This window comes from Lissotriton helveticus, chromosome 10, assembly GCF_964261635.1.
Source record: "Lissotriton helveticus chromosome 10, aLisHel1.1, whole genome shotgun sequence".
Lineage (NCBI taxonomy): Eukaryota > Metazoa > Chordata > Amphibia > Caudata > Salamandridae > Lissotriton > Lissotriton helveticus.
The window spans coordinates 1,078,386,844-1,078,410,701 of NC_136071.1; the positions used below are offsets into that span (position 1 = coordinate 1,078,386,844).

At 45.8% G+C, this 23,858-nt stretch overlaps 2 protein-coding genes across 11 annotated transcripts in view; one reads left to right on the forward strand and one right to left on the reverse strand.

Moving 5' to 3' along the window:
* The window catches only part of PHF14 (PHD finger protein 14), a 1,314,486-nt gene extending 1,291,253 nt beyond the window's left edge, over nucleotides 1-23,233 (reverse strand). For 6 of the 10 annotated variants that reach the window (XM_078663786.1, XM_078663795.1, XM_078663788.1 and 3 more), the window contains exon 1: nucleotides 23,023-23,232. In XM_078663786.1, coding sequence (XP_078519912.1) covers nucleotide 23,023 — 1 coding nt within the window. In that variant the 5' untranslated portion in view covers nucleotides 23,024-23,232. Of the gene's footprint in view, nucleotides 1-23,022 lie in introns of all 10 variants that reach the window. The other 4 variants (XM_078663794.1, XM_078663793.1, XM_078663798.1 and 1 more) reach the window with 2 other exon arrangements.
* LOC144785283 (KH domain-containing, RNA-binding, signal transduction-associated protein 1-like) lies at nucleotides 1,245-12,228 on the forward strand. Its single transcript, XM_078664266.1, is given in 7 exon segments — nucleotides 1,245-1,483; nucleotides 7,431-7,575; nucleotides 7,743-7,859; nucleotides 7,982-8,060; nucleotides 8,063-8,118; nucleotides 11,633-11,719; nucleotides 12,157-12,228. Coding segments are annotated over 7 exon segments (795 nt in total).
* Nucleotides 23,234-23,858: the final 625 nt, after the last annotated feature.

The following is a 23,858-nucleotide window of genomic DNA, read 5'->3' on the forward strand; positions in this document are numbered from 1 at the left end:
AACCCTGCGAACCTCCTTCAACTGCGAGGCGCCGCCGGAGGACAGAACTCGGCGCCCCGCCGACCCAGACGCGACTCCTCCCTGCCCGGGAGACTGAAATCGAGGCCCCGGCGCCAACTACCCCCGAAGTAGACGAGAACGCCCACACGGGCCCGGAGGACCCCAGCTGCTGCTCCGTCCCACCGGGCGCCCCTGATGAGCCCGGGCTTCCGAGTGAGTACCTGACCCCCAGAGCCAAACAGACAACGGCCGCGGGGTGGAGCCGACGAGTGGAGCCCTGGCGGCAAGAGAAACGAACCGGGGATATTCTGGCTGCCCGAATCAAAAGAACGGCTCTTACCCCGTCTCTGGGACTGGACTAAGGCGCTCTGTCCAACGCGGGAGGGCACTGGGGGTGCTTGGTGACGAGGAGCCCAGGAGACGCTCGTCCGTCCCGAGTGTGACCGGTGACCATACCGCCGGGGGGAGCGCGCCAGGCCCTGTCATCGAGGGGCGGCCCCGAGCTGCCCGGGGGACAAGAATCGGAGCCCCGACTCCACTGTGGCCTCCAACTGCGGCCTAGACAGCGAGGAAGACCTACTTCACCTTCGCTGGGCTAGTAAAACGGAAAGACCGAGGGTGACCTTGCGACCGCCCCCCCAAGCCTTGAGAGAGCACGCGCCGACCCAGCAGACCCTCCCCCGCGGGCGGGAGACCCACGGCTGGAGCCCTGGACACCCTAGCCTCACTGAGGCCCACGCCTGTTGAGCACCTTGAGGAGCGGGTGAACAAAATCACCGGAGGACCTGGAGGCCTGTACTGGGCCCTGCACCGGTCTTCCTAAAGGGAGCATTATCCACGGAGTTGCCGGCCCACGCGAAACCCGACTGAGTGGGGCCCCCGCGAATGCCCCAACAGAGCTGATGATCACGATACCCCTGAGGCCACACAAACGAACTGGGAGACACCTCCGATTGGTGCCGGGAGCCTCCTCGAGCATCGGACTTCTGGCAGAGGGGCGGGGGGGAGACCCTGCGGAGAACGGTGGGTGGCCCGGCCCAGCGCACAGCGGCACAGCCGTGAGACAGACCGGAGCAGGCCCGGTCCCCGCAACGAACACTGCAAGCCAGCTGACCCTGAGGCGGCAGAAGACTCGATCCATACCTACGGGTAATCTCACAGGGACCCCCACTGACGCACCACATCAAGGCCGCCAGACGCACCTTTCTCTCACCACTACCCTGGTCCCCCGTTGTTACGCCGCAATGGGGAAACCGAAAGGAGCGAGAGGAGATGCCAGCCCCACTACGGAAACTACGGAAGAAGCTCCTCCACCAGCAACAGACCTGCAGCTAATGCAGGATAAAATTCTTCAAGCGATCGCAGCCACGAAGGATGCCCTGCACCACGATATTGCTCAAGTTTCAACGGGTCTTGGACTCCTTCGAGCAGACCATGCAAAACTGGCGGATAGAGTCAAGGAGACGGAGGACGCCATAACGGTGTTGGCGCCGGCACAGAAATCAATGGAGGGACGACTCACCGACGCACTGGATCGCATTCAGGCTCTAGAGAGGCGGGCAGAGGATGCTGAAAACCGCAGCCGCAGGAACAACGTGCGCCTAGTGGGCCTTCCAGAGAAAAAAGAAGGTACGGATATGGTGGGCTATCTAGATGACTGGCTAAGAACGGTGGAGGCCCCGGAGGGCCTCTCCCCCTTCTTCACTCTGGAAAGAGCACACCGTGTCCCATCCAGACCCCCGAAACCGGGGCTGCCTCCTCGCCCAGTGGTCATCAAGCTGTTGCACTACGAAGACAGAGACTGGCTATTGCAACGGGCCAGGGAAGCTGGTCCATTTCAAGTAGACAACAGCAAAGTAACCTTATTTCCGGACTATACGTTTGAGACGCAAAAAATGCGCGCCTCTTTCCTCTCCATCAAAAAAGAACTACGCACGGAAGGCATCCAATACTCTCTGCTGTTCCCAGCCAGGCTCCGAATAGTGATGGATGGAACAGCTCAGTTCTTTACAACAGCGGAGGAGGCCTGGACCTGGTGGGACTCCTACAAGGCAGGCACAGATGGCGCACGATTTAGGGCTGAGGAGGAGCGCCAAACTCAACCGGTGAGGAAATCGAGGAGACTCCGGAGGCTGAGACAGAGATCCAGGAAACCGACGCACTCTCAAACGGAAGACGAACGAAAGGCGGCACTCCAAGCGGTGAAAGAAGTTTCGGGATCAGCTCTGCTCCGATCGGAGAAAGACTCGGGCTCGGAAGAACGGAGATCGGGCTCGGAAATGGGAAAAACTGGAGGCCCGAGAATCACGCCACAGACGTCGGAAGTGATAATCGGGAGCTGACTTTTCGAACATAACTACTTGTCTTCTGGCGATGGCTGGCCGAACGGCCTCTACGAACACCTGAGCAGGACGCTGTTAGACTGAAGTATCGTAAGTTGCGCTGTATATGGCGGGAGGGGACTGCGGAGACGGCATCGAAAACTACCAGTAACTAGTTCACGCTCCCCAGAGCCCATAAGGCTTCCGTGATACTAATCACGGATACGTAGAAGTTCGGAGCACGATCGCTCACCTGTTAGGATGGGAACTACTTTGTTGCAGTTAGGTCCTGTTCTGGGGGGGGAGGGAGCCTGGAGTAGTTGGGGGAACTCAGGGCACGTCTCAAGGGGGGGGGTTGTGGGATTTGTTGGGGGGATGGAAATGATGTCGAACCTATTGTCTGGTTGCCAACCATGCTTGAACTGATTCGTACGCAATGGGGCTATGGCTAATATGGGATCATTGAAATGTGTGTCCTGGAATGTGCGGGGGTTGAACACGATGACAAGGAGGCACAAAATCCACTCCTATTTAGTCCGCAGGGAAGTGCACATAGCATTCCTACAAGAAACTCACTTGACACGGAAGGAGGGAGTGGCACTACAGCGTAGATGGAGGGGTCACCTTTATTATACAACACACTCTGCCTTCGCTAGAGGGGTTTTAATCTGGATAAGGGCGGGCGTCCCCTTCCAGGTCACTAGGCACACTGTGGACCCAGACGGGAGGTATGTAGCGGTTGAGGGCCTGCTCAGGGGCCGACACATAGCACTTACTAGCGTATATGCTCCGAATGTAGATCAAGCGCCGTACTTTACAAAACTCTCAAAAACACTGGCCAGCTACTTCACTGGACCGCTGCTGATAGGGGGGGACTCCAACTCAATCGTGGACACCCTTTTGGACAGATCACACCCACCACTGCACGCATCCCCAGTGCACAGGCTAGCGAAGCACCGAGCAGACTGGCAGGGAAAATGGGATTTATCGGACGCTTGGCGGGTACAACACCCGGGGGAACGAGACTACTCATTTTACTCCAGCATTCATGACCTCCATGTCCGCCTAAACGCCTTCCTGTGCTCGCAAACAGTGCTCCCGACGGTGGCCCGAACAGAATATCTAGCCCGAACGATCTCCGATCACAACCCCCTCCTCCTAACACTAGACTGGATGAACGAAACCACACTTATCCCGACGTGGCGGCTAAGGCCGGACACGCTAGATGACCCACCTTTCCGCGAGGCGTTGGGAGAGAGGATCACACAGTACTTCGTGGAGAACGAAGATACTGCCTCATCTAGGGCTATGGAATGGGAAGCATTTAAGATAGTGGTGAGGGGACACTGTATAGGCAAATTTGCGGGGGCGCGCAGAACGCTGATAGATGATTTGGACAAAGCTAAACAGAAACTGAGGAACGCAGAGCGAGAGCGCCCCAATCACCCTGAACTACAGGGTACAGTCAGTGAGGCGCGGGAGGCTATGGCAGTAGAAGTGGAGCACCTCCGCAGCTTTGATTACAAGGCATACCTGACAAGAACCCTCGCGGAGGGAGATAAAACCGGCACACTCCTGGCCTGGCTAGCGAACCCCAGCCGACACAGTAAGCCAATTATGTCCCTCAAGGGGAGTGGAGCCGTCACTCATCAAACGCAGCCGGATATACTGAACTGTTTCCGCTCCTATTACGAAAGCTATATCAGAGCAGGTTGGTGGATCAGGGCGCGGCAACAGACGCCTTCCTGTCCGACCTGCATTTGCCCCAACTGACTCGAGAAGACGCTGAATCCTTGGGTAGCCCGATAGAATTGACGGAAATAAAGGGAGCTGTAAAACGCATGGCGCGTAACAAAACGCCGGGACTGGACGGGCTGCCCATTGAATTCTATGCCAAATACCTTGATCAACTGGCCCCACGCCTTCGAATAATATATAATGAAGCCAAGGAAACGGGCGGACTTCCTTGCTCAATGCGCGAAGCCATAATGATACCCCTCCTAAAGCCACGGAGAGACAGCGCAGACCCAGCGTCCTACCGGCCACTGTCTATGCTGACGACGGATTATAAAATCCTAAGTACAATATTGGCCACTAGGTTGTTGACCCATATGAACAGATTGGTCCATAAGGATCAATCGGGATTCATACCCACGAGAAACACGACACACAACATACGCAGACTTCTCAATCTAATAGATAATCCTCCTCCCGAGGCACGGACCCCCCTGGTGCTGGCGGTCGACATAGAAAAAGCATTCGACAGCCTAGAATGGGACTACCTCTATAGAGTAATGAGGATCTTTGGATTAGGAGAGGGATATATTGAGTGGACAAAAGTATTGTACGCGTCGGCAAAAGCCAGAGTGAGGGTCGGAGCCTTGATCTCAGACAGATACGATGTGAACCGGGGCACCAGACAGGGGTGCGCACTTTCCCCCCTACTATTTGCGCTTGCAGTGGAACCCCTGGCGGCTACGGCCAGACGGGGCGACCACTACAGCGGATTGGACTCCGGGGGTACCTGCCATTTTATCTCCTTGTACGCGGACGACCTGCTCCTCTTCCTAGAGGATGCCGAGGAGGCAGTAGAAGGAGCCGAGAGACTGTTAGCGTGCTTTGGCGACATCTCTGGATTACGGGTGAACTGGACGAAAACTTGCCTCTTTCCCCTGAGGAGAGAGGAGGCACGTCCCCCAACCCACTCGAAGTTGAGATGGGAGCCTGACTGCCTAAGCTACCTAGGGGTGCACATATACCATGACCCTGCTGATCTCCTAGACGGCAATATCGGACGCTGCATCAGAGCCTTGCAGAGCAGTATGGCCTTTTGGGCCACCCTGCCCCTGTCCATGACGGGTCGAGTATCACTACTGAAAATGATAGCCCTACCAAGGCTGTTATATTTTTTCCGGACACTCCCGATATGGATACCCGGAGCAACCTTTAAACGGCTAAAGTCATTAGTGATCTCCTTCTTGTGGGGATCGAGCAGGCGTAGAATTGCACTGGCGACGCTGACCCGCTCGAAAGACGAGGGGGGCCTGGCGGTCCCGGACTTTGAATTATACTACCTGGCAGCCCAACTACAATACTTTACACAAGAGGTTGCGAGAGCCTACCGAGGTCCAGAACAAGATAGGGAAATTGGGATACCTCGCCATGTTCTGGCATTCATTGCTCTACAACAGAAATTAGTGCTCAGGGAACTATCTCTAGAGGAACGAACGCTTCGATTGTGCTGGAACAGATCGCAGAAGCGAGCTGGGCCGGCGCACCCGTATGCGCCCGAGATCCCACTGGGTATGGTGACGGCGCTGCCGCATGGGGGGGGACTGGTCGGGATTGCGGGACTGGGAAGAGGCAGGCTTACAAATGATAGGAGACCTCTACGACGATGGAGTACTGGTACCATTTCAGACTCTTCAGGGGCGCTACGACCTTCCGAGGGGCGATTATTTAATACACGCAGCAGTAGTACGAGCCATACAAGCGCACTGGGGTGATGGGCTGGTCGAGCCAAAGACAACTCTGGCGTGCCAATACACGATGATGGCGGCAGGGACATTCAAGGCAGTCACGTGCCTCTACTCCCGACTGTCGTCTGAAAATATTCAACCCCTCACATCACTTAAAACGAAGTGGGAAGCAGACCTGCAGAAGGAAATCCCCGACACAACGTGGTCCCAACTGGTGCGCAGAGCTAGGAAAAGCACCAGGAATGCGCGCTTCCAACTCATCCACCTGTACATCCTCCACAGAGCCTACTTAACCCCGAGCAAAATAGCAACATATTTTGGAGTGACTGACGCAGCTTGCCCCAGATGCCGCCTACTGGAGGCGGATCTACTCCATATGCTCCGGGGTTGCCCTCACATACAGGAGAATTGGAGTGAGATAGGTGACACACTGAACACAGTGACAGACAGGGAACTGCATTACGACAATGAAGTCACTCTTCTACATTGGTTCCCACACACAAGCAAAAACAAGCTAACAAGCAAATTCATAGACATGGGCCTGCTCCTGGCTAAACGGGAGCTGACCAAGGGATGGAACTCGAAATCAGGGCCAACACACAAGAGATGGCTGAACGAATTCTTGAAGTGGGCAACAGCCGAGAGCACGATCAAATACCAACTAGCCCGCCGAAGCTCAAACGAGAAGGCGCTGGATGCGGCAAGGGCATGGGAAGCGTTAGTTCAGGCTCTGAGAGACAACACAATAGAGGAACAGGAGGGGGAGGAGACTGAGGGCCCATCCACCCCATTGACACCCACGGTTCACCCAGCGCTGGTACCAGACACGCACACACAGGGAAGTACGTAACACTCCGTTGACCTATACTATCACGACATGCACTAGCACCAGACATAGGCGTAGACACACCGAGGGGGGGGGGGGAGGGGGGAAGCATAGAACAGCAAGAGTACTGACATAAATCATCGACCAATACTAGGAGTGGAGGGAGAAGGAGAGAACAAACACAAAAGGCAGGGGGCGGTTGAACCATCCTTTTCCTACACGAACCAGCACACCTAGGAGTACAACAAGACCACGAGTACCGCCGCCCGACCTCTGGGTTGAGGGCTCAATGGCTGTGTACAATATTATGGCGGGGAATGAGATTGGAAATACTCTGTGCATAATGTTGAAGTGTTAAGTCTGTAACTCTGCAATAAAAATTGTTTTAAAAAAAAAAATGAAAAAAACACTGGGAACCCGGGGGACATTCAGCCCGCTTAATCCCTGGAGTCTCAAAATGTGCGTTTGTCTAAGCCTGGGCATTGAAAGAGAGAGTGGGAAGCAGTGTACACTTCAAGCGGTCAACACGTCTGTGTTTTCAAGCGGCTTTGTTTCAAAATGGCGTCCTCGGACACGCTGTGCCTATGCCAATGCGCAGCAGAAGGGCTACAGTTCAGCTGGAAACCGTAGCAATGGGGCCCCTGAGACTGCATCTATTAACCCAGAGCGACCATAGATGTCCAGTTTGTGTACTTGCCACTATCCGTATCCCTTTTTATTTCATCAGCATGTGGGCACTCCCCTGTCTTCGTAAAAATCGATTAAATTGTATATATTTAGTGTAAAGTTATTTTTGCCTAAAAGTTTGTTCTTTTTAATTAAAGACATTGAAAAGGTCCAAAAGGGAGATAAAAAGGACGATGAGGTAGACACGTACATAGATTTGTTTTCCCACAAGAATATGAAGCTGAAGGAGCGCATTCTTATTCCATTTAAACAGTACCCAAAGGTAAATGCATTGAACTGGTGTATTGCGCGACACCAAACTAATTTGCGCAGAGAAAGAAGCTACGCAGCGCTATGTTCTCTGACACCAAACTAATTTGCGCAGAGAAAGAAGCTACGCAGCGCTATGTTCTCTGTCGACTTAACGGCAGCTATTTACCTCTTTTTCAGTTTAATTTTGTTGGAAAAATCCTGGGGCCGCAGGGCAATACTATTAAGAGACTACAAGAAGAGACGGGAGCCAAAATTTCCGTACTGGGGAAGGGTTCTAGGAGGGACACAGGAAAGGTAAGATTTATCTCAAGTCAACTAACTCTAGCTTAATTCCAAAGAAAGCGCTTTATTTCCTGTGTCGGACGCATGGCTCTAAGTTTAGACAACGGTTTAGTGTCTATTTATACTATTTTCAGGAGGATTTGCAAAAAGGGGGCGATCCAAAATATGCCCATCTGAACATGGATCTGCACGTGTTCATCGAGGTCTTCGGACCCTGTGTGAGGCGTACACGTTGTAAGCAATGGAAGAGGTTAAGAAATTCCTAGTGCCGGTATGTATCATTTTAAGCCTACAAACAGCTCGATCTTCCTACTTAATTTCGTACGCACTTTTAAGTTGGTTTCTTTTTTTTTCGTCTTGTGACTTCCCCCTCTTTCTTTAGGTCTCGCCTGACCCAGCGCATGCGCTTGGATGGCGAGACTTTTAGTAAGGGCTTCACAAAATGCTACCATGGCTGGCCTACATCTTGTGTGGGCGCGCACTTACGAGCAGAGACGCCATATGGCTTTCCTAGTCATGCTCATTAAGCACATCGCTCGCCACGCTTGATGGCGATCACTTTCGGGTTTTTTTTTTTTACTTTTATTACTTTTAGCGTGACTCGCTCGCTTGTTCTACTTTGATCCCTATCTTTCCCTTTCTCAGTCTCGCCCTCTCCCTGTCTTTTACAATGGCGGCCGCATCACTGTGCCCGCCCCCGCCACTCCTATTGAGCTGCTCATTTTTCTCAGCCTGTTTACATTGTTATCTCTGGCTTGTTTGTTGTGAGTGCAAAACAATAAAGGAGTTTTTATACAATCATTCTCGGTAGCTGTGCCTATGTTTATCTGACTCCTATGCGCTCCACTGTTTTCCAGCACTTCTCAAATGCAATTAGGCACTCTGCTTTAGGGTACTGCACTCCAGTTTCCGTTTGAACCATTGGACTCTTAGTGCCCGCCAACAAAACTTTTACCTCTGCTGTCTGGCCTGCGGCCATAGTACCTTTATTTGATTACGTAACCGGAGTGAGTGGCTACACCAGTGAGCGTGGACTCAAGCGCCCGTCCGCTTACTCGTTTAACGTTGTGAAATACATTTCTTTTTGGGCAAAAGTCCCTTTCTATGAGGTTTGCCGTTTATGTGCCGTCTGGTTATTAATTCATTCGAGTAGGCACTGCAGTCCGACTCCTCGCGTTTTTGTTGAAAGTAAAACACGTTGTAAGGTCCTTGTCATCTTTTTTTTTTTCTTTGTGCGTTTTCACTAGTTGCCCTTCCTGGCTGTCAGATTGCGATCCGACAGGGCTGTTAAACAAGAGATTGGAGTTTTAGTCAGAGGTGCCCTGGGGTGATGCCCAGAGGATCCTGCCATCCCGCTTCCCGGAAGAGCCACGTGACCGACATTTCTCTTTCGCTGTGAATGAATGAATGAATGAATGAATTACGCATTTATATAGCGCATGGCTACCCGGAGGCATCCCAGCGCTTCAAAACTCATTCACACTCCAAGATTTAAGCAAACATGAAGGTCTTTAACAATTTTCTAAATCTTAAGTGATTTACTTCCATTCTGATTGATTCGGGAAGGTTGTTCCAAAGATTTGTGGCCTGTAAGGAAAAGCGTCTCCCCCCGTACGCACTCTCCTTGTCTTGGGGACCGCTAACAAATTTTTGTTATTGGATCTCAGGGTCCGCTTGGGGGTATATGGGCAGAGCATGGCTTGAATAAGGACTGGTCCGATTTTATTAACTGCCTTATGTACCATAGTCAGGGCCTTGAACTCCACTCTCTGTTGCACTGGTAGCCAGTGAAGCTGGCGCAGTCCAGGCTTAGCGGATGACCTTCGCGGGACATTCAACAGCATTCGTGCTGCACAATTCTGTACTGTCTGTAGAATTCTAACTGTCCCTAGGGGAGTCCCGAGGTATAGTGCGTTAGCATAATCCAAACGTGTTAGGATCAGCGCTTGCACCATGATCTTCCTGGCTTCAAAAGGAAGAAGCCTGACAATTTTTCTCAGTAGCCTGATATAAGCAAAACAGGTACCTGCAACCTTCCGGGCCTGTACCGCAAAATTCAGAGCTGGGTCTAACCAGACCCCCAAGCTTTTAATTTTCTCCTTTGGTAGAGGCGGCTGGCCAAGACTGGTAGGCCACCAATTTTCAACAGTGGTGGGTGGGTTGTATCCCAGCATCATCACCTCCGTTTTTGCGCCATTTAACTTTAAAAAGGATTTATCCATCCAATCATGGATCTTGTCAAGGCAGGTGGAAAGATTTGCATACGGGGCGGCTTGGGTAGTCAGGGAGATGATGAGCTGGGTGTCGTCTGCATACGTCACCAGCTGTACCCCCCAGGGCAACACCACCTCAGCCAATGGCCTCATATATATATTAAATAAGGTAGGGCTGAGGGAGGAACCCTGGGGAACACCACACTGTAGACGCATTTGGGGGGGAGGATACATTGTCCTCAATCACCGCAAACGACCTATCGGACAGGAAGGAGCACAGCCAATTAAGCGCTTGGCCCGTGACACCTACTTCTCTTAGCCTCTGAATCAGAATGGAATGATTCACTGTGTCAAAGGCCGCGCTAAGATCCAAAAGTAGTATGGCCGCACAACTTCCACTGTCCATGATCTTCCTTGTTTCCTCCACCACTGTGATCAAGGCTATTTCTGTACCCTGATTGCTTCTGAAGCCTGTCTGTGTGGGGTGCAGGGAGTTACTATCCTCCAAGAAGGAAGAGAGCACGGAATTTACATGCTTCTCAGCAATTTTGCTAACAGTTGGCAGAAGGGATATCGGACAGTATTTTGCCCAGTCATCTGGGTTAAGATTAGGCTTTTTTAGCAAGGCCCTCACTCTTGCCTGTTTCCAGGAAGGGGGCACTACGCCTGCTGTTAAGGAGGAAATGATCACCTCCCGGATCACTGGGGTCACAGTATCGGACACCAGGTTCAATATAGTTGGGGGTGCGGGATCTAAAGGAGAGCCAGATTTTAAATTCTTTAAAAGCATCTTGGTGGTCGGGCCATCTAATAAACCAAATTGCTTGAGCTCAGTTACACCCGCATAAGGGGGTAAGATAGATTCAGTGGAAGGATGTTGAAAAGAAGAAAATATATTAGCCACCTTTGTGGAAAAGAAGTTAGCAAGCATTACAGCGTGTAATTGCTTGGCCAGGGTCAGCTGTAGGAACAGGGGGGGCAACAAGAGAATTGAATATTTTGAACATTTCTCTGGGCGCATTAGCTGCTGAGCTAATTTTTATCTGGAAGTAATTAGATTGTGTATTTTTTATTTCCTGTTTATACTTCCTTAGGGCTAGTCTATAGCTCTCCTTACTGGCTGCAGTATAGTCTTTCCTCCAGCTTCTCTCCTGTTGTTTGCACAGCAACTTGAGAGCTTTCAACTCAGGGGTGTACCTAGGTTTTTTATTTCCGCCACTTCTGTGGGATAGAATGCTCTTAGGAAGGGTAAGATCCAAAGAAGCCTCCACCCATTGATTAAACCGCACATCAGCATCCAAAGGATCATTGGTTAAAACGGGTAATGTTTCCTTCAAATTCATATTCCAACTGTCGAGTGGAAGTTTAGACCAGAGTTTAGACCCACAGTGCTGCTGCTGTTCAGGGCTGTTTGTTCTCCGAATGCAATTATTTATAGTCAACAAAACACGTTCCTCTCGTCTCCCATCCATCCGTGCCGCCACGAGATACGCGAGGGGCCACCAGGTAGAGGAGGTGCACTCCCAAGAGGTGGTAGAGCTGATCGGGGTGTCCCCCTTCGCCTTCTGGCAGATGCATGCCTTCAACCCATTCCGACCACCAGGAATCCAGAGGATACCGCTCCCACCACCGCCAGCCGCAGAATCCTACAACAAATATGTGAGTGCTTTGCACGGACAACTTTTTTGTGTGAAATGCTGCTTCAGTTTTCTATCCCTACAAGTAGTGTCATCACTGTTGCATAGTCTGGATACAATAATTGGCAGGGAAGGGAGTGGGAGCAGAGGCGGTTCTCGTTTGTTTTGACATAATACATGTTTTCTAAGTAACCATGTAACCTTGGACAGACCTAAAATAGCTGGAGCAACTTAGTCCAGTCTGTATTGTACAGTGTTAATACAAGATATCTGTATTCTGGGGTACAACGCTTGTCCCATTAGGCAGCTATTGCTCACTGAACTCCTGGTGCTTATCCTGCAAGTAGGAAGGCCTAAGTCCATTCATGTATTGGTAGAAGTAGAAATGACTTTATCCCTTCACTGCCCGCACACTTCCTGGCTGTGTTAGCTTGCATCTCACTGTCCTTTCCATTACAGAGCTATGAGGATACCTATGCTGAGCAAAGTTACAAGGGGTACGAAGGCTCCTACAGCCAGGGTCAAGGGTGAGTGAACTTGCAGGGCTTGAGTCCCATACATCATGCTGTATTCAAACCTTCCCCTCGCCTCTCTTGATGAATAATGTCCAAGGATTTATAAAGTCGTACCCGCCACAACCTTGTATACAAGCACATTTTATAGTTTGCTGCTTGTGTGTTTCAGTCAGTTTTAAGACTTGAATAAGTTGTACAAAAGAGAATTTTACCGCTTTTATGCTGCAAGTAGGAACACCAGTTAGATGTAGATGGTGGTGTTACTGAATGTTTTTCCCTTTTGCCATACACTATCTGTGTAAACTAAATTCTGACTAGTACCCTACGAGCAAAGTAAGGTCATCCCAGCGGATGACTGAGCATCGTGAAAGTAATCCAGGGCTGAGCGGGTGCCCAAGTCTCATGCTGCCACAAACGATGCACATGGAAAGGAAGGAGTGCGGGGAGGGAAACGCTGTGTTTGTGCTCAGAGGGCTCCAAACTTGAAGCATCAGGGGGAAAGCAATAAAAAACACCAACGGTTCAAAGATTAAACAAGTAGATAAAGCACTGCGTGCTCCTGAAACGGGCACAGCGCTGAATGAAAACACGTTAAAGTCTCTTCAAAATTAAGTTAAAAAAAATAGTGGTGGGCGAACCGCGCGATGCAGAACAAAAGAAATGCGCAGGCGCCACGGCGTACCCCGCTGATCAGACGACAGCCAAAGTTGCAACCACAGCTTAATAAATAAAAAGAATGTGCACAACTAAACATATGGCCGATAGTGAAAAGATCCATGTGGCAGGGGTAGTCTAAAGGGAGGGAACAAAACAGCTAAAAGGTGGGACAAACATTCACCAACAACAAAGAAATTTTGAAAGCAAGAGGAAACAACCAATTAGAAGAGCTGGGCATGTTCAAAGCACATAGAGTGAATACCAGGTCTCGAAGACAGCACATGCACGCTGCCTAGGCTCAACATAACAAGGAGGAGCAAAGAAAAAAGAGAGGGGAGGGTGGGAGGGAACGACGAACAAAAAAAATGTTTTTACTTACGCAGCCACAAGAAAATCTTGTAATAAACATTTCCTGTTTGACGTTGACTGCACAACAAGCTGCAGTGTTGAATAAAGTACTTTGTTCCAACAGGCAAAACCAATTTCATGGAATGAGAAATTGCTTTTTTCTAATTCATGCAGTTTACCCTTAAAATATTTCTTCAGCACCTAAGCTACTAAGAATGAAGAGCAAGTGACATCCAGAAACAATGAGTTAAACCACAAGCAATTTCATGCCTCCCTTTTTGACACAAAACCCTGAAATCATTTAAGATCTTGGTCAGCGATGATTTTTAATCACTGAAATACAATCGAGATATGAAAAACAAATTAAACTAACGAAGAGTGGGGCATGTTATGGGCTCTGGCCAATGAGTAGGAAATTACATTCCAAATGGCTGATAAAGGAGGTGATCTGGTGGTCATAGATACAGAATGTTATGAAAATAAGGTGGATGCCCATATTGAGCATTCAAACGTATACATGCGACTGGACGCTGGCCAGACAACTGCTTTTTAAAACATTTTGGATCAGATCTTAAACACAGCTTTAGACAACGATTGGATTAGTGAAAAAACTGACAGTTATTGAAAACTGAATTCCTTCGGAGATCCAAAATGTATATGTTACACAAAAATCTCACTAACTCACCATTCAGGTCAATTGTTTCAACTTGCAGTTCCTTACATGAATCTTTGGGCCAATAACTGAATGCTTTCCTACAACTTACAGTGCAAGAAATTGAATCTTACATCCAAGACATCACATCCTTCTAACACAATTTGTTTGAAGTACTTCTGGATACTACTCAGGAATTGTGGCTTTGTACCATTGATTTAAACTCCCTTTTCACCTCTATACCACACACTGAGGGCTTGGAAGCAGTTCAATGGGCCTTATTCTTCAAAAGCGAAACTGGTGCCAAGTATTTATTTTATTTATTTATTTTATTTATGCAACTTGTAGAGCGCGCAAATACCCTTGGGTGTCTCAGCACTACGGACGGCTGGGCAGTGGGGGGCTAGGAGCGGGTGACTTATAGGTTGAAAAGCCAGGTCTTCAGTTGTTTCCAAAAACTCAGCAAGGTGGGACTAATCTTGATGTGAAGGGGGGGCGTGTGTTCCATAGTCTGGTAGTGGCTACAGTGAATCTTCTGTTGCCCCAATAAGCTTTCTTGGTTCTAGGGACAGTCAGCAGGTTAGCTGCTGATGAGCGCAAAGGTCTACTGGGCAAGTAAGAGCACTCTTTCATTTCTCCTTGCCCCATGGTACTTTTAAATGAAAAAACGGATTCTTTCTACAGAGGACTGAAACACCTATGGCCATTTTAGGAGTCCCCAGTTGCACCAATATTTTCAAGGCTAAAGTTGAAACTCAGATTATTTTGGAAAAAGAATCTTGGAAAGATCATCTGTTGGTGTACCTTTTTTTAGTAGAGGACATATGTATCATCTGGAATGACACAGAGGAGCTAGAAAGGACTCTCCAGATCTTAAATCCAAGGAAACGCAATATGCAATTCACTCACCAGATCGAAAAATCAAATATAGCATTCCCCGATGTCCTTGTGACCATAATGGGAACAGAAATACACACTACTGTTTTTAGAAAACCTATGGACAAGAACAATAGTCTTCATTGTTAGAGCTTCCACCCACAACCACCCAAAGCACATCTTCCTTTCTCTCAATTCATGAGGTTAAAAGAATTACATCTAACTTGGATGCTTTGGTTAACATACAAGAAGACATGTGTGAAGGGAGATTTTGCAATTGGTGTACCCTTATCAGGTTTTATCGAGCTCCACTGAGTGAGTGAATAAAATCAATAAATAGTTTTGCAAACGTTTGGCAGAGCAAAACCTACCAGAATGTCTTCTGTGTCCAAATGTTCCACCCAGTTCCTCATCATTACTACCCAGGTACAGACAATAACCAATAAACTTCTTTAAAGAGAGCCAGTTGGACAAAGTTGTTGCAAACACAGCATCTGAATAGGATGAATAAGAGACAGGAGTTGTCCTGGCTAAGGGTCATTACTTGGAGCTATTCAAAACAATTGATATAAGCCTTGGACTTAGGCCGGATTACTTTCATTGCTCTCTTTGCTCTGCTGGCCACTTGATTTCTAACCTGTTACATGATGGTACCCGTATTGGGTTCTTTATTTTGGCTATGCACTGCCACTTTTGGGTTCCTATACTTTATGGTCACTATTAAGTTTAGAGTAGGCTCAGAATTTTTAAGCATCAGAATTTTTTTAGATGAATTCCTCTTCTTCCTGTTCACTTGGGTTGCATATTTTCCTACATTTCAGTTACGTGGTTTCTTTTTTTGGGTTTCGTTCACTTCTGGGTTTTAGTCCTCCCGCTGCCTGCATACAGATGGCGTTCTGAACATGCGAGCGCTGAACTCCATTCAGAGCAGATTCTGAAATCTTACGACTGTGTGTGGAAGATAGTAATACTTAATAATTTTTACACACTGGTGTCTGTCCCGCTTTTGTAGCTTTTCGTTCACATACAGGTTGAGTTTAATTTTAATGGGAATGACACTGAGGTCGGTGTAGTATTCTTACATCCTGTTTATGCTTTGCATATTATCTCCTTCTCTACCCCAGCTTGTGGAATGTTACAGCTATGATGTATTATAGAATGTTGGAGCTCTGTGGGCTGTAGATGACAGTCAGCATTGGGCTGAGCATCATGCTAGATGTTCCTGGTGGGGTGTTATTACCATCTTATTTACTTAATTACAAATAAACATCTCTACATCATCATATGCGTGGACATCATCACTACATTATTCATGGCGACGAGGACTAGAAGAATCTACGCTAAAGAAACCTCTACATTACGACTATATAGCAACTGGCGCTATTTACAGCAACTAAACATGACACAGATTTCGGCAAGAAGCCACAACAAACGTAAGCTAAATGAAACTAATGAAGAAACTAAGGAACATAAAAAGCCAAGAACCATGGAGCCACCAAGAGAAAATCAACACGCTTTGAAACCCCACCAGTGTCCCTCAAATCGGACAGCCCTTCCCAAGCGTGTTGTACATGGCTCACCTGGACACCCAACAAGAGTAAGCAAAATTTTCTTCCTTATTTATATCTGCTATAAAGCAAAGCAATAAAAGAAATTGTATACAGACTAAAAGACAAGGAGGAAACAGAGATCATGAGTATGACCTTGCCACCTATTAATAATTACAAAAGACTATTAAAACAAAAATCGTTTAGACTGCATGTTTTCTGCGCAGAGTGTAAGACTGTTTATGCAAGAAAGCTACGCAGCTCGTTTTAAACTGCTTTCTAGTCTTTGATGAACTTATACGAAGTAAAAACTATATGCTTGACACCTGATGACACGGGTCAGTTTCTGCTTAAGTATTACTATTCAGAACGTGTCTGGCGTATTTATTTTATCACGGAGAAAACTGTTTGCCTAACACCAAATTGTGACATTTCCAATATCTGCACTACAAATTTAAAAAAGATATTTTCAATGTTTGGGTCTCAGTTGTTGTCTTCAGCGAAGAAACTACAGTTATTATGTGGATATACGAACTACCAAATGAAAATCTGATAACTAAGATGCTAGCATATTCATAGCATTTACAGTCAATTACAGAGACAGAAAATGAAGTCAGATTTGTACTTTCCTACCGTGAGACTGTCATTGAAGTTACCGTTTAACTGTAGGTCTATGTGTTTACCTACGCGCTGATCCAGTCTTCACCATGCTACTTTTAAATCTGATGACGTGGTGGAATCTCTTCATGACTCAGTGGAAAAACGTAATGCTTTCAGCGTCATTGCAGTGTGTCGAAGAATCCTATGTACGTCATTCAGCATCACCACGCAAAGGGAACAGTCCTATGTTCGTCATTACGTTTCACTGCGCAACGTAAAGCTTCACAACGCGACATGACGCAGACAATGTTCCCTTGACTACGCTTCACTAATTGCTGTCCGTTACGAGCATACAACTCATCACGAAGTCGAGTTCCAGGATGAGTAAATATAACAACATGAAGAATTTTTATTTATCGTCACTGGTCAAACGTTCTTGAGAGGATTATCAGATTTCTTCTCAAGATTGCAGTAGGAATTTTCGTTTTTATGGAAACTATTGTTCATTGAACCGGGTGATGTTACCTTTACAGTCTGTGTTCTACAATGTGCCACGTTACAAAATTCATATTTCATCAAAGAATATTTGCTGTTTAAGTCTTCAATATGTTTATAGAGTAAAAAGTTTTTATGATTGATGTTACTACACGATTAGATCACAATTCAAAAAAAAAAAGTTACATTGCCATCTAGCGTTTCATTCTGGCAATGATACATCTTATTGCATTTATGTAATGTTTTCTCAATTGTTGAAAAATTTACATTTTAATATCTCGTTTTTTTTAGGCACACCATTGTCATATTGTTAATACAAATTTTAACATAGGCTAAATGTTTTACTCCACAGTTTTGGAAGAATATTTACACTTTAAGTGTAGTATGTAAATTTTTGAACTGGCATGCGTTTTTGTCTTTAGGAATGGGTTACAGTCCCATAGTCCTTAGGGGTAGGTTTTTAGTCCCATATCCTATTTTCAAAGTTTTGTGCTGACGCTGTGTATTTCTGTCTGTAGGCATGGGTTGCAGTCCCATAGTCCTTAGGGGTGGATTTTTAGTCCCATATCCTATTTTTGAAGTATGTGGTTTTTCTAGACTTCAAGCTCATTCACAAAAATTTATAGGAGGTTTGAGTCCCACCTAAAAAAAAAATTGGATTATATCCTAATTTTTAGGGGGTGTCAGTCCCACCTATTTAGGGGGTGTTAGTCCCACCTAGGTTTAGGAGGTGTCAATCCCACCTAGCAAGGGAGTATTGGTCCCACCTATATTTATACTTTAGGTCTAAATCCCATTTTCTTAGTGCTAAGGGATTTTGTTGGGTTTTATTCCCGTATACGCAGTCTAAATAATACTTCTCTTTATGAGGAGCCTTATCTATACCTCTGTTGGGGTTAGATTTAGATATTATTTGCATTACATTTATTGTTCCTCTGGTTAAAATGCTAAATCCCTTTTGTAGAAGAATTTTTCTTCATTGTAATAGTTTTTCTACATGCTTATATTTAACTTTTTGGTGAGAGGATGGGTAATTTTGACTTCTTTTGATGCTGCAATTTTATCCGTTTTCTCTTAATTTTATATTGTTCTCACTCTCGTGTTATGGTTCTTTACCATATATAATTGAGGGTTGGACTTTTAACGCTATCTTGATTCTTATACTTGTGTCTATCCGTCTTGCATTCCTGTCTGGCCAGTAGGTGTGTATGTCGGTTAGCCGTTAGTATTTTCAGTTTTCGTCTTCCTTTCTGCTATTTTCTTATCTTTCTTCTGTTATTGAAGGGAGAGTGGATAGGTTCTTGTAAATTTGCCTGACTTATTCATGTTTCTATTTTAAAGGAGGATGGGTTTCATTCTTCTGTTTGTTTTACCTTCCTTGTTTCTTTCTTACCGAAGTTCTTGTTAATCTGTGTTCTTTCTTTGTTTGTTTTCATTTCGGACAAAAGGGGATATGTAGTATTCTTACATCCTGTTTATGCTTTGCATATTATCTCCTTCTCTACCCCAGCTTGTGGAATGTTACAGCTATGATGTATTATAGAATGTTGGAGCTCTGTGGGCTGTAGATGACAGTTAGCATTGGGCTGAGCATCATGCTAGATGTTCTTGGTGGGGTGTTATTACCATCTTATTTACTTAATTACAAATAAACATCTCTACATCATCATATGCGTGGACATCATCACTACAGTCGGCGAGGTACTTTACATATACTTGAGGAATTTGGATTTTTGCGTTCATGTGTTTCAGTTCACTTTGGATTGGGTGTGTAACTTATTTTTCTGAGCACATGCATTTTTTTTAGATTGGACGATGGGTTGTTAATCAGACGGCACAGCATGTAGAATAATCACCACTGGGTTTGGTGCACAAGCATTCGTTTTCCACTTTCTTATACTATCCCATTTATACCGAAACATTCTCTTTGTTTACGTTTCAGCATTCTCATCACGAAGAGTCTCCATGACCCGAAATGCAATGGGAATTGCTTTATCATATAATGTTTTGGAAACATATATTTGTGAGCATGAGATGAAGTGAAACATCCACGGATGGACATGGATTATTGTTGACATTATGTGTAACAATTTGGATGAACTCCAGTTTACTCTTCAAACATTTCTAGTCAGCGAGCAGCTCTTTCACAGTGCATCTTAAACTGGTGAGTAGATCTCTGCAACCAGCAATTCTTAAGTAATCACTAAATTTGTGCGAATATACAGTTTTACTGTTAAAAATATATATCGTACACAAATGATGTGTGGAAATCAGGTTTCAGTGAAAATGTGTAACTTGTGCATCACTAGGTAAAATTGTCTTCTTTTGATCTCATTAAAATCTTTGAATCCATTGCACTTCAGAGTTACAAAAACATGATTTATTTTTGCTTTCCGAACTGTAGATATATTAATAATATGTGTACAGTACATTTAAAGGTATTTACATTGTATCAAAATTGTCACATAGTTCACTTTGAAAACTCCTCTCACTTTGCTGTCAGAGAATGAAAAATAAACACCAACCCCACGCTAAAAGAAGACGACCAGTTTGTGCCTCTGAAACTCAGCAAATGTCACAAAACAAAACGTAAAGGCATCTTTATTTATTGCTCTGTTGCGATCATCAGAAAATCAGCAGGCGACCCATCATTGGATCTCAACTCACAGTCTGGGAAACTCTATTCTATTGGCTTGTGTAGAATGAATAAGGAGTTCATTTAGTGCTCTCTTTTTGAGTCGTAAATGGCTTTGTGGCATAAACAGAGTACTTTGAATATACCGTTCTTCCCTATGAGTAGCCAGTGGAGTTTACACCAGTGGTTGGAGATTGAGACCTTTCTCTTTAGGCCCAACACTAATCTTGCAGCTGTATTTTGAATAACTTGTAGACTCTGAATGGGATATTTAGACGGTCTAACCCGAAATTAATTACAATAGTCACGGTACAATAAAAATCAGAGCCCAGACCACTGCACTTTTGGATGAGGTAGGAAGCAGCAGTAATATCTTCATAAGGACTTTTAAATTAAACAAATATGTTATCACTTTATTTGTGTGTGACTTGGCTGTAAGAATGGACTCAAATATGACTCCTAAATCTCTTCCCTGGGAAACTGATGAATGCAGTGGCCCGAGTTTAGGTGACCACCAGGCCTATAACCCCTAGGAATTATTTCCAAAAACTACAACTTTCGTTTTTGCCTCATTTGATGTCAGTACATTGACACCAGCATACGCAAAACAAGTCAGTCAGTCTCACCAAAGGAGATACATGCAAGTTAAACAAGGTGGGGCCCTGTGCTGAAGCTTGTGAAACCACCACTGAGGTGAGTCTGAATGAGGAGGTGAACTCTCCTAAGCAGACTGTTTGACTGTGCTCTGACGAGAAGGAGGCAAAACACTTTAGTGGACGACCGGATGTCCCTGCCCCTGCCCCTATCCCTATCAACCGCTCAAAAAGGATGTTATACAAGAAGGTATCAAAAGAGGCTGACAGGTTCAGAAGCACCACTGCCGCTGTTACTCTTGCATCCAAGATCTCTCGAGTGTCATCCAGGGCCTTAACTAGTGTTGTATCTGTCCTAAGGCCCTTCCTAAAGACTGAATGGTCTGAATGCAAAATACCATTGTACTCTAGATGCATCCAAAGTCGGTTATTTACTTCTGCCTCAGTGATTCTGCTTAGCAGAGGGAGCAGGAAAGATGGTCAATATTTCGTCATATTGAGGGAAAGGCTTCTTTGGTAGCGGTTTAATAAACGCTTTCTTACAGGGGGGAGAAACACCCAAACTTTTGGAGTGGTGCACCGCTCGATATTGAAAAGATTGTTGGTCAAATGAGTCAATAAGTCAAATGATTTTGTTAAATTTTTCTTAAACAATCCTTTATATTCATAAGTGTCCATATACAAAATACCAGCCAACACGTTTCGTTCATGAGAATGAACTTCATCAGAGCATAAAATCACAGTCCTGGGAGAGAAAATGGAAGTGTGCAATATGGGCTGCGTGAGCCACCTTGATAAGGGCCGGTTCTGAAGGCAAAGATAGGAGTGAGCCGTCCACTTCACTTTTCAATATCGAGCCGTGCATGTCTCCAAAAGTTTGGATTCTTCCACTATCTGCATTGCAGTTGGCACCCAACGACGGCAGGTGCTGTAGTAGCTTGTGCACACTCAACCGGATTGACTATTGAATCAAACACGAAGGGAACTTAGCAGGGGAGTGCGGTCACAGTGTCTGCCGTTGTCTGAAACTGTACCTAGGGGGAGAAACAGTCCTGTAAAGAGGAGTTACAGAGTCCCATAATTACTAATATCACTGTGTTAGTCACCTCTTTGGCGAATACCAATGGGCAAGGGCCCAATGAAGACAAAGATCTAATCTTCCGCCAAATGTTCCTAATTTCTTCCTATAAATATTTCTAATTTCTTCCTCAGCTGAAATTCGGACGACTTCGCTCTTGAAAAAATCTCACAGTTTTTGTTAGCTGGCTGCTCATCATACACTAAGTTAGATGTTACTTTCGCTATCTTATCTTCAAAATACTGAGCTATATTGTCACAAAGATCCTATGAGGGATTTTTATGACCAGAAATAGAAACCGAATGGGCGACACTATTAAAGATTTCTTTGGAAGGATTTTATTAATCTATTACTTGGCGATGATTGTAATTGCGTTATGATTTTTATCAAATGTTTATATTGCCCAGTGCTGCTTTGCAGATTTACTTTGGCTCCCCGTCCCTGTCTTTTTTCATTTATTCTCATAATTTACAACTTTGTTCAGCAGTTTTTGCTCTTTCATCACACCAAGGTGCAGTGTGTTTATTTATTATCCTATTAACTATTCGAATTGTCTGGTCCAGGGCGGACGTGAGTCAACCATACATATGTTGTGTTTCCTGGATAGGGTCTGAATGCATTAGATCTGAATACGTATTTTGGAACCTGGGATCCCAGTTTCCGATTTTAATTTTGTTCCATGCAATTGGATTATTATGTTTAATGAGAAAGCATTGCTTTACCGCTTGAACGTTAAGGGTGGGGGGAAATGAATAGAAGTGTATCCAGCACAGTACCTGGAACCATTGTATACTACCAACAACCAATATCAATTCTGAGTTGTGCTCCCTTGTAAGGATGAGCGTGACTGTAGACAACAGCCCGAATGCTCAGCTTCCACAAAGCGTGTGGAACGGTCGAGGTCCTGTTTTTTGATAATGCACCTATCGCTTCCATACCTCCCAACTTCTTTAAAAGCTGTACAAAACCGAACTTACTGTTAAAAAACTGATCAACGTAGAGCCATACATCAATCAACTGACTCTGCTAATTTTTCCGAATTTGAACTATGTCATCTGTGCCAAATTCTCCCAGACTAGAATTTTTTGAATCCTGCACATTGTATTCAGACACATACAGTTTCGCTTTTAAGAATGGGGTATGAGCTCTAATGTCCGGCTTATTGTAACGATAATTCCACGTCCCCTTTTCTAAGACGCATTTCATTCAATGCACATAAACCGAAGCTTAGAGCGCTTAAAACAAGACAGCCTACAACGTTCGCAAGTCCGCTGTCCATTGTGGTAGAACGAAGATTCAATAGGTGAGATGAGGAAGGCAGGTACTCACTGTCTATTTATGTGGTCCGCAACACGCCACTCTATTGTTTACAGAGCATCCCAGTCATGTGCGCGTTTCCGGTCGGCAATCCACGATAAACAGTAGAGTAAAAATTGAACAAGCCGGGCCTCGGAACGGAAAGCGAGAGGCCAAAATTCTAAGGGGACTATGTCGGCGTGTGACACCAGGACTTACGATCAGTGCTCCGACGTAGAAGACGGACTAGAAAAAGGATGGAAGCCTTTTGAGGCTGGTTAATGCGGAGCAGGGCGGCCATCTTACAAAGGCACAGTTGTGGATGGAGTCGGCGAGAAAGCGGACCTGCTGCATAATACCTAGTTTAGTTTTTATAACTAGAGTCTTTTTTTCTTTATTGAAAAAACGAACTAACCTGTATACATCTGTTTTTTACCCTCTCATTTTTTTGTCCTCAGTGGGAATGCTTTAGTTTTCACATTGAAAAAAAATGACGATGGACGCTTCATACACAGCCAGACGGGCAAGGGATTGGTCAGTGATTATTTTATTTTGTAGGTGCATTTATATAGTAGTCACTGATTTAGGCGAGCTGAAAAAAACTGTGTGGGGGTCTAAAAGGGGCGTGGCCAATGAAGTGTAACTAGAATAATTTCCAAGAGATGTGGTCTATGTAATTAGGAGCGTGTTGTGAAATATATGAACTAAAATGCTGCAATTAACACAACTGCCACCTAGGGTGACCAACTGGCATGGGTGCAAATTCAGGATGGTGAGTGTAAAAATTCAGGACAAAGGCTCAAAATTCAGGACAAAAAACCAGGATAGAAGGTCACAATTCTAGACAAAAATTTGGGACAGAAGGCACA